This window comes from Zonotrichia albicollis, chromosome 1 (assembly GCF_047830755.1).
Source record: "Zonotrichia albicollis isolate bZonAlb1 chromosome 1, bZonAlb1.hap1, whole genome shotgun sequence".
NCBI lineage: Eukaryota > Metazoa > Chordata > Aves > Passeriformes > Passerellidae > Zonotrichia > Zonotrichia albicollis.
Window position 1 is genome coordinate 18,188,619 of NC_133819.1, and position 15,830 is coordinate 18,204,448.

The following is a 15,830-nucleotide window of genomic DNA, read 5'->3' on the forward strand; positions in this document are numbered from 1 at the left end:
CTGGCCTTTAAGGAATCTTCTTTCAGACTGTGTCACTAAAAGAACCTTGTTCAGAGAAGCTCATACTAAAAAGGAATTAAAAACATGCTATGGTGTGGGGGTTTTTGTTCAACTCCTTCTTATAACTAGGAAGAACAGCTGATCTGTAGAAAAAGGTGTACTGATTTTGAATGGGATAGAGTTAATTTATTTCACAGTAGCTGGTGTGGGGCTGTGTTTTGGTTTTGTGCTGGAGACGTTGATAACGTGGGGATGTTTGTTACTGCTGAGCAGCCCTTACACAGCACTAAGGCCTCTCCTGCTCCTTTCTCCACCTGTGAGTGGGCTGGGGTTGCACAAGAACCTGTGAGGTTCTTGCATCTTGCAGGATGCTGACCCAGGATGCTGACCCCAAGTGACCAGAGGCATTATTCCATAGCCCATAGCATCATGCTCCATGTATAAAACAGGGGGGAGAAGGAGGAAGGGGAAGGACATTCAGGGTGGTGTCCTTATGGTGCTGGTGGAGGCCCACTCCCTGTAGGTGTTTAGAAAAGACTGGACATGGTACTTAGAACCATGGTCTGACTGACTTGGTAGTGCCTGGTCAAAGGTTGGACTCAGAGATCTCAGAGGTCTGTTCCAACCCAATTGGTTCTGTGATTCTGTGATTCTGTTTGTCTTGCTGAGTCACTGTTAACATGTGATGGAGCCCTGTTCTCCTGGGGATGGCTGGGGATGGCTGAATACCTGCCTGGCCATGGGAAGTGGTGATGAATTCCTAGGGTTGCTTTGCTTGCAAGTGCAGCTTTTTGTTTTACCTATTAAACTGATTTTTCTGATTCTCTCTCTGCAGTTACAGGAGAAGGAGTGCATGAGAGGCTGTGTGGGGCTGATGGCTGATGTTAAACCACAACAGGATGAGAAAACACAAGAGATGAGTATCAGACATAGTAAAACAATCTAAGGATGTCTTCTGGAAACAGTAAGAGAAAGCAACAAAGAAATGGAGAACAGCCAGACTGCAAGCTGTGGGAGCAGCAGGAACTGAGGTGTCTGGTTGGGTGGTTAGCTCAACCTTTCTTGCAACAAAAGAATGAAGTGACTTTGGAGAAGTTTCTGCTTCACAAGAACTTGGCACCATGTTTTTACAGCAAACTTGCACAACACTGGCACCACAAAAAGGAAAGATGTTACCCTCTATGGAACCTGGGGGGAGTTACTTTTATGCAGCATGGATGAGGGAGTGAAAACCAGCAGTGAACAGCTCTTGCTGAAGAGCTTTTTTTTTGTCTCTTATTCTAAAATAAGCAAAGAGATCCTGTGGAGCCCAAGCATTTGGTCTGCTGGAAGGCAGGGTCTGCTCTGCTCACTTGCAAGGTAGGATCAACAGAGGGGAGCTGCTTGTGGACAGCATTTGAGTAGGGGGGCCTAGCCTGGGCAAAGGGCTGCATGACTAACAGGATCTGCTGCCTACTGTGATACAACTGTTCTTCTCATCTTGCTGTATTTCCCCCAACATCTATCCAACTTCAAGTAAGAACTTGCTTCAATTATGCTTTGTACAAGGTTTCCATAAATGGTGTCTCTTAGCATATCAGTGAAATATCAATGACCTGGAAGAACCAGCTGGTTCAGTACCATGCAAAAAAGCTCACTCTTCACGAAAGAAAAGCTTTTACTAGCTCATTGTATCTCCAATACTCCAATTTCTTCCATGTCCTACAAATACATTTTTATAGGTCAGAGACACATATGTGTGTATATATAGCTTAGGGTTAGGGTTAGGGTCATGTCTCTCTCCTGTATGTCTCTCCAGCTGTGTTTCACTCATTCCTGTGCATACGTTACCTGTAGGTGAAGTCTAAATTCTGCCTGGTTGACAGTGGACAAGGAAGGCCAGATAAAGTTATTCCACTATTTCTGATATCTTTCAGTGTCAGAGACAGTGTCTGTATAATATAAAAATAATAAGCTCATTAAGAGGGCCAAAGAGCTGTTAGTTTATCTGCAAAGATCTGATGGAGTAGCAGTTCTGGAGAACAGTCCCATGTCCCATTTACACAGTTGTATTTCAAAGGCCACAGCCAGTGCCAGAGCAGAGTCCTTTGGTTGTTTCCATCTGTGCTGCCTGGGAGGAGGTACAGCTGCCTGGGAGGAGAGGAGGTTCAGTGCCACAGCTGCAGAGTTAGAGGGTTTGTGTATTGGATGTGCCAGTGGGTGGTTGCAGAGGTGTATCTGTGCTATGTGTTTTCATTTCTGTGTAATGTGTTATCAAATCCCTAGACACACAGAAATCCCCTCAGCTGTGAAGTGCTGAACCTAGCAGAGAACTCTGAAAATGCAGAAATGTATTTGAGCCATGCTTTTTACCTTCTCTAAACTGACCATTGTTGGAGATAGATTACTTTCAAGGACAGACTCCTGGCTAGAGCCTGTCTGTCCATTACTATGCTTTCTTCTTCTACTTTGTTGCGATGTGTTTGGGCTTTTAATTATATAGGGATTTTTTTCTTTTTTTTCAGTCTTCTGAAGGAAAATAGGTAGTGTCAAAGAATTGTTGGGAGGAAGACCCTTGTATAAACCAGCAAGGCAGCTATGAAAATAATAAATGTTTTAGTGCACTTTTCTTGTCAACTAAGTTGACATACTGACCAGTAAATGTCTACTGCCTCCATTCTGACACTCTGTGTCGATAATGAGCTGAATTTACAGAGAAATGAATCATGTAGTAGAAGAGGTGCAGATCCATGCAAAGAAGCTGTAGATGAAATAATATGTCACCATTCAAAGCCCACATTTACTAATAAAAGACTTGTTTTTCCCTGAAGACAAGTTTAGGGAGAAAAGTAACAGAAAAAAGTTCCTCTTGCATCTGAAAATAAATACGCATTTTGTTCTGAGAGCTCTGGATTCTTCTCAGGACCCAGAGTTAATCAGCAACAGAGATTTCCTGGAGGAAAAGTTCATTTCAATTTCTACAATCACGGTAGTGCACAGTTTGAGGGAGGGAGGGATGCCAAGCCAATGCTCTAGTTTAGTAGTGGGTAATCAGAAACCATTTGAAATGTCCCAAATCTATAAATTACACTGCAGTTGTTCCCTGCTAGCATCAAGATAAAACAAGTGTAAGTTACCCTCAGTGTTCCTACTGCTCAGGATCGAGGGTAACAGAGGACAAGCGTGGAAGAGCTGGTACTGCTGCTGCCAGCAATCTGTACTGCTGGGGGAAGCAGAGTCCACTTCTGCAGCGGGATGATTACCAGAAGCATCCCTCAGAAACAAGTCTCAGCCAAAAAATCATCTGCAGAGACTGGAATTACTCCCTTTGCCACAATGGTCCCAGATACACAGACAAGCAAAAGCAGAGGTTTGCAGGACCAAAGCATTAGACTCTCTCATACCCAAACCTCTACTGGAAGTTGCAATCCCATTGATACCATCATCACTTTGGTCTGCTGCTTTACTGACTCACATTCATCAGACAGATAGGAATCATACCTGACCTTTTATTAATACAGCCCAGATTTGTATTTCTTGATATGCAGATGTGCTATATATTAAGCATTGTGCTTTTCAATGCCTAATCAAAACTAAAATTCTTTTTAATGAGTAGTGGGGGCAGCGGGGTGTGTATGTGTGTGCATGTGTGGTGTGCCACTTGCAGATGCCTTGGAACAGACCATGCAGGAAGCTGAGCAGGGCACTTCATCACTTCTGCACAGCCAATACTAAGCTGGGCAGTTCCCATGAACAGGAGGAAAGAGTCTTCATGCCAGCTTCTCTCAGAAGCACAGACATGACAATGAGGATGACTTGGGGGTGCCTCATTCAAATCAGGATCTCCAGTCCCCATCACTGTCCTGGGATAACCACCTACATGCCCTCCCTTTCAAGAAGCTGAGCACATCTCATTTGGTTTTCATTCTGCACAGCTGCTGGCCATGAGGCCATTTCTGTGTCGTTGCCTGGTGGTTACAACTCTGGAGGAATGAACCTTGTCTCAGTTCTTACCTTTGCTTAAGACAGCTTTTCACCTTGCAGGAGAGCACCTAATTATGAGGATCTTGTTCTAGGTCGGGTACAGTTTCTACATTTTACAGTAGATATTTACATGTCTAGGCAGTAAAATATAAGAACATTTCTGGAAGTGGGTATTGGAGTCCCAGACTATTTTTTCCCAAAGGAAAAGCCTAATTGCTGCTCCCAAATATTAAGTTGAAGAGCTTGCTCAACTTTTCTGTTTCTGTAGTCTATTAATCCTGCACTCTTTTCTGCATGACAGCAGATCTTTAAAAAGGGATGCAGAGTGCTTAGTGGCCAGAACAGATCCTGCAATGAGGTAGCTGCAGGCTGTTTTGTTTGTGCTTAGGAAGGCATCAAGCCTGACTCCTTCTGTGTGACTGATCTGCCCAGTGAACTATTATGTAAAAGGAAATATGAGCCCTTCCCCATCTGCTCCTTAAATGAAGGTAGGCAATCAATTCCCTCAGGCACAGCCCAAGCCAAATGGTGTGTGCTGAGCATGTCCTGGGAATACTCACCCAGCTGAGCCCTGTAGAAATGTTTAAACATTTTGTTTTCTGATTCAGTTCTGGAATGAGTGTGAGCTGAGCTGCTCTTATCAAAGGTGGGGGGATTCTTCACCAGGCCATGGACACAATTACAGGTCCCTGATTAACATCAAATTAAAAAGTGCGGCATTTCTTGACGTACTTGACAAATAAAGTGCAGTTTTCAAAGTAACTATTTTAGATTGAAGAGTTTATATTCTACCTAGACCTTAATTCTGACATCCAAGTGCATTACAATTTTGAAGAGACAGAATTCAGACAGTACAAAGTTCAAAACTGTGAAAGACGTAAAACATTTTTGGATCCTACATTGCTGGATCATCAAATTCTGCATTATGCAATGCAGGCTAGAGTATTTGGTTTTATTTATTTAGATAATTATTTTATGCAAAATGAGCTTATGTGTCTAGAAAATTCCCAATTTTTATTTTGAAAAACTGCATTTTGTCTGTTTTTTTTCATATTGATTTTTATTAGAAACAACAGAAATTGCTTTCTTTTCAAGACCTCCTCAAACACAGCAAGTCATACTTTAACGTTATGGTTCCAATACAAAATAATGAAATTCCAATGTAAGAAAACTATACAAAATTATAGCTAGGAGGAAATTAATTCTTATTTTACTTCAATTTACTGGACTTTCAAAGTTGTGGGTTTCTATACCAAATCATACCTGTCAGTGAGAGCATATGACCTTCCATCAGTCTCCTACCTGCTACATAGCAATGATAAGAAACACACCCTCACCTTTCTCTCAGTTCTGCCAGCACATCCTGCATTTTGTTTCCAGACTTCTTTTTCATTCTGATGTCTAGAGGACTGCTGAACATAAGGTAAAAAAAAATGGACATGAGGCCATATAAGCAAATTTACAACATAAATTTAGATAAAATGTTCCCCTAAGGGCTACCAGGAAATCAGGCTGCATGTCAGAAGAGGAAGGAGAGGGAGTGGTGGGATCATGCTCATGAGCAGTAATGAATACAACAGATACAAACCTCCTCCTCCTCAACCAAAGCAGTCAAGGCAAGTGACTGTGCTTATACAAACATTAAAAAGCTAAAAGAATACAGACTCCAATTTTTTAAATCACATTTTTGGTAGGCAGGAAGTAAATTCCTTATTGTAGGTGTTCTGGTCTTCTGAAATTCAGTTCTGTTAGGCCTGCACTGGCCTAACTGCTGTACAGTACATTCTCTCAGCTTTCCACAGTAAACTCAATTGATAGTGGTGCTCTCTGAAATACTCCAGTGCATCCCTGACAGTTTCACCAGGAAGTGTTTCCCAGAGTGTTCTAGCCAGTGTTTTACCTCTCTTAAAAGCACCACCACTCCTCAGCAGCACCACTCTACCCCAGGCAGCAGGAAATACAAATTCCCTGTCTAACACTGCTGCCTTCTCAGAGTCCATTTTATCACCAAGTCAAAAATAAAGAACTTAAACAGATCACAAGCACTAACTTATCAATCATCTGTCTTTCCTGTGCCAGGACAAACAGTATATACTTTCATCCAGACTATCCTATTATCTGTAAATATTAACTCTGCCAAGTTTTAAGAAATATCAATGGGATTTTTTTCTATGGAGGCTGAAAGTATAATGTTATTGTAGTTCTAGTTCTCAGTTATTGGGTTATTTCACACAAAACTTGTCCAGTTGTTTTTAGGTGTCTTGTCATTTCATCAGATGTCACATTTTTTTGCTTTATGGACATGAAATTCCTATAAGTGTGCATGGGATTTGAAGGAAAATTAAAAAAAAAAAAGAATATGCTGTATTGGAATTTAACTTATTTAATAAGCATTGTAATGTTAGCATACACCAAATATTATTGATTACCAAATTTTAATCTGTAGTTTTGCAATTTAGTCCTCAAATACTACAAAAAATTAACAAAATTTCTTAGCACTGAAGCTAGATATCAAAACCACATTTAATTAAACATTTCAGAAAACATACCAGATACGCTTCTTTTTGATAGTTGGATATGAACCCCCCTCTTGTTTCATAAATACAGCACTGCAAACATATTTAAAATATTTATTTTGGTGATATTCATCAAGATTATTAAATACGTTTGTATTGATCAGCCTTTGCACTTCCTTGTTTAAACAATAAGCCTGGTTCAAACATTACATCTACAACATACTCTTGAGGAGGAAGCAGAAGCCCTTTGGGAGTGTATTCAACCAATTTAACTTCATTCCAACATCTGTTATACTTGCCACGAACTAAACTACAGCCAATGCCGATTCTGTCTGCTATCACCTAAAAAAGAAAGAAAAAGTAGTTAATGCAGTTAATTCATGTAGCTTCTGTGATATAAAGCAAGGCCCAGTGATGCTTAAAAAACAAAATCAACACCTGAAAGTCCTAAAGCTTTCTTGAAACATACTTTATAAATTTTTTAAGTGTTCCAAACTTCAAACCTTTATTGTTGGTTTTGTGTAGAAAATGTAAGCTTTTAAATGTTATTTCTCACATTTCCAATGCACAGCATGAAAAACATTCATTTTAACTCTTTTCAAACACTGATATGGTTATCAGCCAGTCCTTCAGATCTCATATGAAGTGCAACACCCACAGTCCCCAGCAGTGCTTTTTGTCTACTTGGAAGACTTACTTCCGGATAACATTTTAAAGTCTATTCAAGCAACGAGGCGTAGGCACGCTGCACACATATAGCTAGCATGAAATATGAAGTGTAAAAAGGTAACATTTTTATCAGTGTAAGTTTAGGACTGTAGCTTCACTCTGAAGCACACTCCTTGCTTTTCAGCCCTGGAAATGTGGGAAGCAATGAAATGTGAGGCAAGTGGCTGCTAGATGAAACACCTGCCCTTCCTCTGGGCTGCACTATCACAGACAGACCTATAATGGTTTCCAGCTACCAAACTGCTTTTTCAACACACATCTGCTGTGAAGGAATGAAACCCTGGAAGATGTTTAACTTGTTACAAATGGACAGATACCCATTGCTTAGAGTGCTGTGGCTTTAAGAGAGATGACCTGTCCCTACAAAAGTTTCTTAGGACAGTGGAGCATAATTAATTCACACCCTCAGAATGTCATAAAATAAGTTGGAAACTTTATCTCCCTATGGATATCATAAATTTAGGGTTGTACACCTTCTCCTGTGTACTCTTTCCTAGGTTCTTCCTTCTTAATGTGTTTGATTCTCTGTTTCTTTCCATTCAAGAAAGAGAAAAATCCAGGCAAGGAAAAAGGATGGGATAGATAACCAGGCTGCACCAGTACATCTTCATAGAAAGAAAAAAGAAATAAAACTTCCCAGTTTCTTCTAAGAAACTAGAACATAGACGCTGTTATGTACTATCACAGAATACTGGATAGATACCAAATAAAAAATTGTCTCAACAAGTTTACATTTGCAGCATGGAAAAAGAAGCAAGCTGCATAATTCAATATTTTGCAGTTTACAGAAAATGTAAAATGTTTTGACTCCAAATCAAATACTTTGGCTTTTTGCCACTTATCAAGTATTCTGCTGATATCACTTAAGACAATTTAATGACAACAAGAATGTTTACAGAAAGAAGCGATGCTGGCTTTCATTCACTGGGAAATCAACTTTGCTGTTGAAAAATTATGAAACTGTATACCACAGATTTTACATGATTATAAATAATGTATCAAAATGATGCAAATATACTTTAGTTTAGATTATCCATTTAGCAACAATATGTTATGTTGCAAAATAAATGATAGTGTACCTTGAAAAGTAAAGCCCTGTGATAGAATGTCCCTCTTTTGATTTTCCCGATAGGCACAATGTTGCTTTTCAGGTCAAATTCTATTTCACTCATGTCAAGTTCCCAGCAGAAATTATGTAGTTCCTCTTTTTCAACAGGGCCACCCATCCTCTCTGCCACAAACCTGTTTCAAATGCAACTGGGATCAATTACATCTATAATTCCTCTTGTATTTATTGCAAAAATGTAGCACAATAAAATGTATACAAGCAAGAAGTGAATGACCTTTAAGACTGTAATACTTTTTCTACTTTTTCTTAATTTTTTTTTTTAATTCAGTAATTGGTATTTTAAATATGCTTACTGATTAAAACAGATAACCATAACTTAGGTCATTCATATTTTGTCACCTAAACCAAGGTGCAAAAGCAGAGATTCTAGAGAGCTGTAGTATAGGCACAAAGTCACCAGAAAAAGTCATCAATAACAGTGTAATTACTGAAGAAGTAATTACAGAAGCTGATGGTCATGTTTACAGGTAACAGATTAGGTGAGTTACATGTTACAGTCTCCAGACCTATTATTTGTTTGAAATAGTAATAAAGGCATGAGAATAGGTATGACAAAAATAAAGCCGTAGGTAATGATCCCAACATAGAAAAGCAGCTGTATTCATTGAAGATACTATCTTCTATGTGTGCTTTCTCATATTGAAGCCAATATTTTGGGGGTGAGCAGTATTTATCCATTTAAACAAATGCCTCAGAAATAGAAACAGATCAGAACTCACTGTCAGTGCAATCTCTGCCAAAACCACATCTTTTGGGGGACTGTGCACACACAGGACCAAGCCCTGGTTTGTAAGTGTCCCCATACACACACACCTTCATCTCCCCTGTGCAGGTCATGTATGTAAAGACCTTTGTTCCCCTCAGTGCCTCAGCCACAGGCACAAGGGTTTTTGAGGTCTCTCACTCTGGACAAGATGTTGCAGAGCTGACATGAAAATCACAAGCCATTGCTTCCAACAGAGAGCTAAAATTTGCATCCCCTCCTCTGCAGAAGCAGTAAATGTGTTCCTCTGCCCAGCACAAGCAAGGCAACTTCCAAGGCTTTGCTTTTCAAAATTCAGAGTTGAGGAAGCATTTGTTGCAATAGCATGGGCACAGGGAGCTATCACCAAGCGTGTCAGACAGGGTATCTTGAAGCTGGGAATTACTGGGTGAAGCTGAGAAAGTGTGGGGCAGCACAGCAGCCCCTTGTGCTGCATGTGCCCATGGGCAGCCCTCATTAAAGAGAGCAATGCTGCCCAGCCAGCGTGCTCACCACCACACAAAGGTGGGCTGTGTTTGTTCCAAAGGACACATCCAGCATTTCTCATGTCCCTCATCTAGCCTGAGCTCCTCCCCAGAGAGCACAGGAGAACTCCAGCCAGGCTGTCAGGCTGCTGAGGGATGCTGCAGCTGCCTTCTCCCCCACTCCCTATTCAACACATGCTATTCAGGCAGGTGCCTGAAATGCAACACAGACAGAAAAATCCTCACAGAAAACATTCCAGTTAAATTTCCCGTGATTGTTTCACTGGGTTGTGTGTCTGCAAGTATTTCACTGGTGTGTTAGAAGAGCAGATTTATAAGAGAATTTTATGGATTCCACCTTGAGGAAGGCAGCATGATTTATACACAGATGGATAGTTAAAGATTAATTTCTGTCCTGTCAAATTCTGCAATCAATGGAAAATTCATTCCTCATATCACATTAGATGACTTCATTAAAAACGAGAGTTAGTAAAAGTAACAAATTTTGTGAAAGTAAGTGGGATCTGATGCCAAATTCTCCAGATTCAGGAGGCAGCCTGGAAACTGCTAAGATATAAAGGTTAAACTATGGAGAAGATGAAAACAGACGCACTGCTTGGAGGTGACAGTGATTGGTGCCCAGGCTGAGCAGTCAGTGCAAGCAATGAATCACACATTGATACCAACAGTCTGTACATGCACTATTGCAATATTCTGGCACTATTAAATCGTCAGGATGTTAATTACAAGAGCACTTAAAAGCTATGTTAGAAAACTTGTATTATGCTTTTGGCTCAATAGAAAACAAAATACAACAGAGTTGCAGTCCCAAGGGGTTCCAAAACCAAGTAGGCAGGAAAGATGGTAGGAGAACAGACATGATATATGTCACTGGCAACCATCTTGACTATTAGGTCTGGGTTCTAACCATGTTTTTAGGCTTTGCAAAACTTGGAACTCTGGGGCTCCTTGATTATGTAGATGCTATATGCAGCTGATGTGTTCACTGGAAAGAATCAGTACAGATGTATAAATGTGAAAAATAACCTGAAATTGTCTATGAGAATATTTTTTAAAATGAGAAATTGATACTCTTCTATTGCAAGTGATACTTTATCTTAAAATGTATTAAATTAATTACAACAAAATTAGAAACAAGAAGCTTAAAATCTAAACATGACAACATTCTGGGCCAAAGCAGATTTGGATTCCACTTAAGCATGGGAAAATAACTATTTTGAAAAAGTTGACTTTGGATAAGAAAACAGTTATTTACTAATTTGGCTTATGGAAATACAATTTGGTACTTACTGTGCAAGAGCCACAACCTGTTCCCGGGTAGAAGTTATTGGTAGAATTGTTTTGGAAGCATCATTAATGTAATCCATTAAAACGTAGTCAGGTGGTGGTACCCAATGGGAATTTTCTAGCTTTATTTCCTCCAGGATTGTTGGTGCAACTTGAATAACTTTTGGTTTTTCCTCCTCTTTTTTCCCTCTCCCTTTTCTTACATAGAAAAAAAAAATATGATACACTTATCTAGAATACTTATCTAGAATACTGTATTCTCTAAAGTTCAAATTCAAACACGTAAGTTCTCCAACAGGACATTTAGACATATTGACTAGGGAGAGGTGGAAGGTAGGAGACATCTTTTATCTTGATAACAAATATCCAAAATCTACAAAGCTGTAGAGAACACTTGTGGAACATGCCTACAGGAGGTGGTTAGGAATAAATGCCACTAGCTCTGTATTAACATTGTTGTCAATTCTCATTTTATTTTTAGTTAATGGTTCTGATATGCCTTTCCCATGTATGGATCATATAGAGGAGGAGATACTTACTTACCTACTATATACATGTAGGGCATATTTTTAGTTATGGTTTGGTTTTGTATGGATATGAACTAAAAACCACAAACTCCCAATAATTTTTTACTTGATAAAAATCTGGTCTTCAAATAAAGGAAAAAATGGTATCAAAAGCACAGCTGAAATCTTGACAGGACTTCCAAAAAGACAGCCTCTGTAATTGCAAGTTCAGGTACTTCAAGCATTATGCAAACTACAGCATAGCCTGTCAGAGAAAGATTTTACAACAATTCTGGTTTTTTGCTGACTCTTTTTCAATGGACATGCTTCATATTTTCCTAATGCTCAGGATCTGAAAAATTACTATGATCCTAAACAGGCATCTTAAGCACCCAGCAGAAGTATAAATGAAATTACTGTTCTGCTTAAATTAAATACTGTGCATTTCACAAGTTATGCAGCAACTATAAAATCATTATTTTACAAAAGGTATTATTAAGGTCAATTAGACAGTTTAGGATCTTTTGTTTGTGGGAACACATGAAATGAGTGTTTTGTAAGCATTGTGTCTTTTTTCAGTGTAGATCCTGAAAATTTTTACTGTGAAATACAAACAAAACTTCTTTATTTAATTTTATGGTTCTGGCTCATTTTTTAAAATCTATAATACTTCTGGTGATCTTGGAAGGAAAAAGAAAAAAAAAAGAAATAAAGACTACTAGAGTACATGGCTCCAAGACATACTATCATTATTGCATGCTCTTCAAATTATTCTTAAAATTTATACTATGAATAGCACTCTTAAGATGGAAGGCATTGAATAAAGCAAAAGGGCGTACATCATTATCAGTAGTTGAATTCAAGCAATTTGTCTTCAGAATACTTTGCAAACTTTTCTTTAACCTATGGAGATTTACCATATTCACAAAGAGCCCTTTAAATACGTGTCACAAAGCACATGATTTTATAAAGGTAACCAATTAAGATTTAATCTTAAAATTATAGAAAATTCACCACCCTCTTAAATAAACTGTTCTGGTTATTAATTACACTTACACTTGGAAAAAAGCAGACAAACAGTTTGCTTTATCTAATTTGACTCTATCTAACTATAGCCAGAGAACCTTATAATGCTAGATTAAATAGCTATCTACTTATCAATTTATCCATTTATACATTATGGTTAAAAATACTGTATTTTAAAAATCTTGAATTATTCCGAACTGTCTGGTGTCCAGTTTAGGAGGTTTTCAAGAGAACAACATTTAAAAATGCTACAATTCTTGTTTCTCTGCCATTTTCCCTTTCCTCCCCCTTCTTCCCTTCTATCCTTCCAGTACTTTCTTTTCTCTATGAGAAGTGCACCATTAAATTACAGTGCTGTAGGAGAATTTGTTTCCTATTCCTACCTATTCAAATGACTCTAGAATCACACTTATTCTCCTCCTTTCCAATTTTCAGGAACAAAACACCTGAGAGAGATGAGTTTGAACAGCGATTTGTTTGGGTTTTATGCTGCTGCTTATTTCTCTCAGGTATGACTATGTTGTGTTCCTTGGGGGAATAGCTGATTTAAGGTTGTCTTCCACACTTGTCTCTCTCTTACTCCTCAATTCTTCAGTTCATCATATCTATCTAATCCTTATCTCATAAGGAACTGTGGAGCTGCAGTCTTACAGCTCAGTGCTATAAAATAACCAGTAACCTCTACAGGAGACTTCTACTGCCCTTTCTTCTTGCCCTCTTTTTTAATCCCCATTTTCTTGCCAGTGGGAATTGTGACATCAGAAAAAAAAAATCACTCTCATTTCTCAGAGCTGTCTTCCTACTTGTGAGACTACTTGCTGTGAAAGCAGAGGAATATTGCAAAGGAGAGCTCATGGCATTTAATAGTCTCCAAGCTGTTTCTGATTCTTTGCAACTTTAGTACAAGAGTCCAACAGGTCACCAGAGAATCAGCTGGAGGAAGAAGGCAGCCAATACAATATTCTACCATCAAAAGCAGCCATGACACCTATATTCTTTCCCATTTTGCATAGCTTAAATGCCCTGGTTATCTTTTGAAAAGGAGCAAATGGACATGGGGAAGTATTTCCTTAAATGCAGTATTGAAACATAGGAGGGAATAAATACACATTTATTAGTCTACATTAAATACAATCTTTTAGCCCAGTCAATGTGTATATCAGATATGAAACTGCCTGATTAAAAATGTTGCTGTCAATGAAAATATATGTCAAACTATCAACTAAGCACTTCCTCACATCTAATTCAAACATTTCCAGCAGACAATTACAACTGCCCTTTCTCTTGGCTTTCAACTATGGTTTATATAAAGTAGTATCAATTTTTCAAAACAATGGTTTTAAACAGTGTTCAGTAGTACTTTGCAAAATAATGATGAACAGAAAATATGATCAAAGGAAAAAATAAGCAGGAAAAAGTCTAAGCATGTTTGAGACTTGGAGTCAGCTACTGACCTTCAAGTAACTCCCATATATCTCAGAAATTAACAATAATAATGATGTATGAATTATGGATTCAAAATGAATGACAATGGGGTTATAAATCATACAACTTGATAATGACATTCAAAAGCAATTATTTCTTACTTGAAGAAAGGAGTCCTTGTACCCCTGCAAGGTTTACTATGGGAAATCGAGTCAGGCATTTATTTTTTCCTAAAGAAATTTTTTTGCTTTTCAAAGGAGTTATGGTTGCAAACAGGGCAGTCATTTACACTGTAAGTGATATAAATTACATTAGAAAGCAACTATCCAAGTGTATCCTCATCACACACTGTAATAAACAAATATATTATCTTGTCAGAACAGGTCTCCCAGCTCCTGAAACTATACAAAATGGCCTATGACTCTAGAGTATCTTCCAAGGTGAAGGAACTCCCCACTGGAGCAGAGAAAAAATAACTGGGGCTCAGCATCTCCCCTTGCCTCTGCTCCCTTTGACTAGATTGGCAGAGGCACAGTGGGTCATGAGCAGGGCACATGGGGCAGCAGGAGGACCTGGGAGGGGGCAGAAGCTGGGACAGGCCTTCTGAGGTGCTCAAGCTGCTGTATCTACTCTGGTGCATCCTGAAACAGGAACCTTCCACAATGCAATTCATACAATCCATTCCAGGTATCTACTATAAAATGATTTAAACTGAATTTCAGAAGTGCTTGCAGTCCAAATAACTAGTCAAATGGGAATGTCTACCTTGTAAGTCAATAACTTTTGGATAGACTAGTCTGAAAATTTGGGTCATGATTTAAGTCAAAACCTCAAACATTCAGAGTCAGTAGCTATTATCTGTCAGTAATTTGCATGTCTATTCTAAACAAACTTATATAATTCAAACATATTCAAATATAACTCAAAGTATAATACTTTTAGCCTTTTTCTCTAGTGCTGCTTTTGCTGAGTGAACACCATTGTCGAGGTAACTTCTGATTTTCTCCTGTTGGAGATACCACTGAATTATTGAAATCAAAAGCAAGTTTCAGTATTGTCTTGATTTTCTTACTGCACATTTCATTTCTCAAGTGCAGATGCAATCATACACAGAAATATACAAGCAGTGTCAGAAATCAGCCAGTATCTCTGTCAATAAAACACCTGTACAGACAGTAGGGTATCAGTTCATGAATGAGCTCCACAATAAAAATTGGAAACACAGTACATCAGCTCCTGCAGCATACATGCCATTTCTCCTTTTTCTCCAACCCTGCAGCACTCAGCATTTCCATCACTGACTAGAACTCACAGCCCTTAGCCATTGCCAAGGTTCCTTTACCATAAAGAAAGGAAAATTAGGAAGTCAGGCCTGGGACCCACAGAAAGCAGCATGATAAATAGTCACTGCACTAAGTTAGCTAAGAGAAAAGCCAAGGACAGCTGTAGGTTGTATGACATTCCTATCAAGGACTAGAGGCCATTCCATTGATGGCAAGGAGGCTCCATTGGGACTGCTTTTGGATTCCCCTGGAATCAGGCATGCACACCTGCCTTCTGCAGAAGGCACTGCTGTGGTCACAACTGTGCTGCTGTTTTACAGGAAGGACAGCTGGGAGACCATGGCTCAGTTTCCTTCCACAGGAACAAACTACAGATCAAGTATTTTATATCAGACAAGGACTAAAAGCCTGGTCTTGGTGAGAGTAAGGAGAGTTAAGTACCTGAATAGCTCAAGTAAAACACCCTGTTCATTGCACCTCATTGTTAGTGATCAGCTACAACAAACCACGAAGAGACTGCTAAACCCCAAATATCTTGTGGTCAGCTCTCTGCAGGTGTGAGGGACAGACTCAAATCCTCTTTCTGTAAAAGAAGGAAATTAATTTTCCACTACAAGAATAGTGGTTCTGATCTACTTGGTACAAAGAGACAGACTGCAGCACTGTACCTGGTGTATTGTCTGGATCAGGGCAAGTGCTGCAACAGTGAAGCATTTTT

General features: G+C 38.9%; 1 protein-coding gene across 6 annotated transcripts in view; it reads right to left on the minus strand.

Moving 5' to 3' along the window:
* Positions 1-6,323: 6,323 nt before the first annotated feature.
* ARMC3 (armadillo repeat containing 3) overlaps positions 6,324-15,830 on the minus strand; it is a 62,176-nt gene continuing 52,669 nt past the window's right edge. For 4 of the 6 annotated variants that reach the window (XM_074534978.1, XM_074534957.1, XM_074534970.1 and 1 more), the window contains 3 exons: positions 10,876-11,070; positions 8,288-8,450; positions 6,324-6,821 (listed from right to left, as the gene is read on the minus strand). In XM_074534978.1, coding sequence (XP_074391079.1) covers positions 6,621-6,821; positions 8,288-8,450; positions 10,876-11,070 — 559 coding nt within the window. In that variant the 3' untranslated portion in view covers positions 6,324-6,620. The remainder of the gene's footprint in view (positions 6,822-8,287; positions 8,451-10,875; positions 11,071-15,830) is intronic. The other 2 variants (XM_074534964.1, XM_074534982.1) reach the window with 2 other exon arrangements.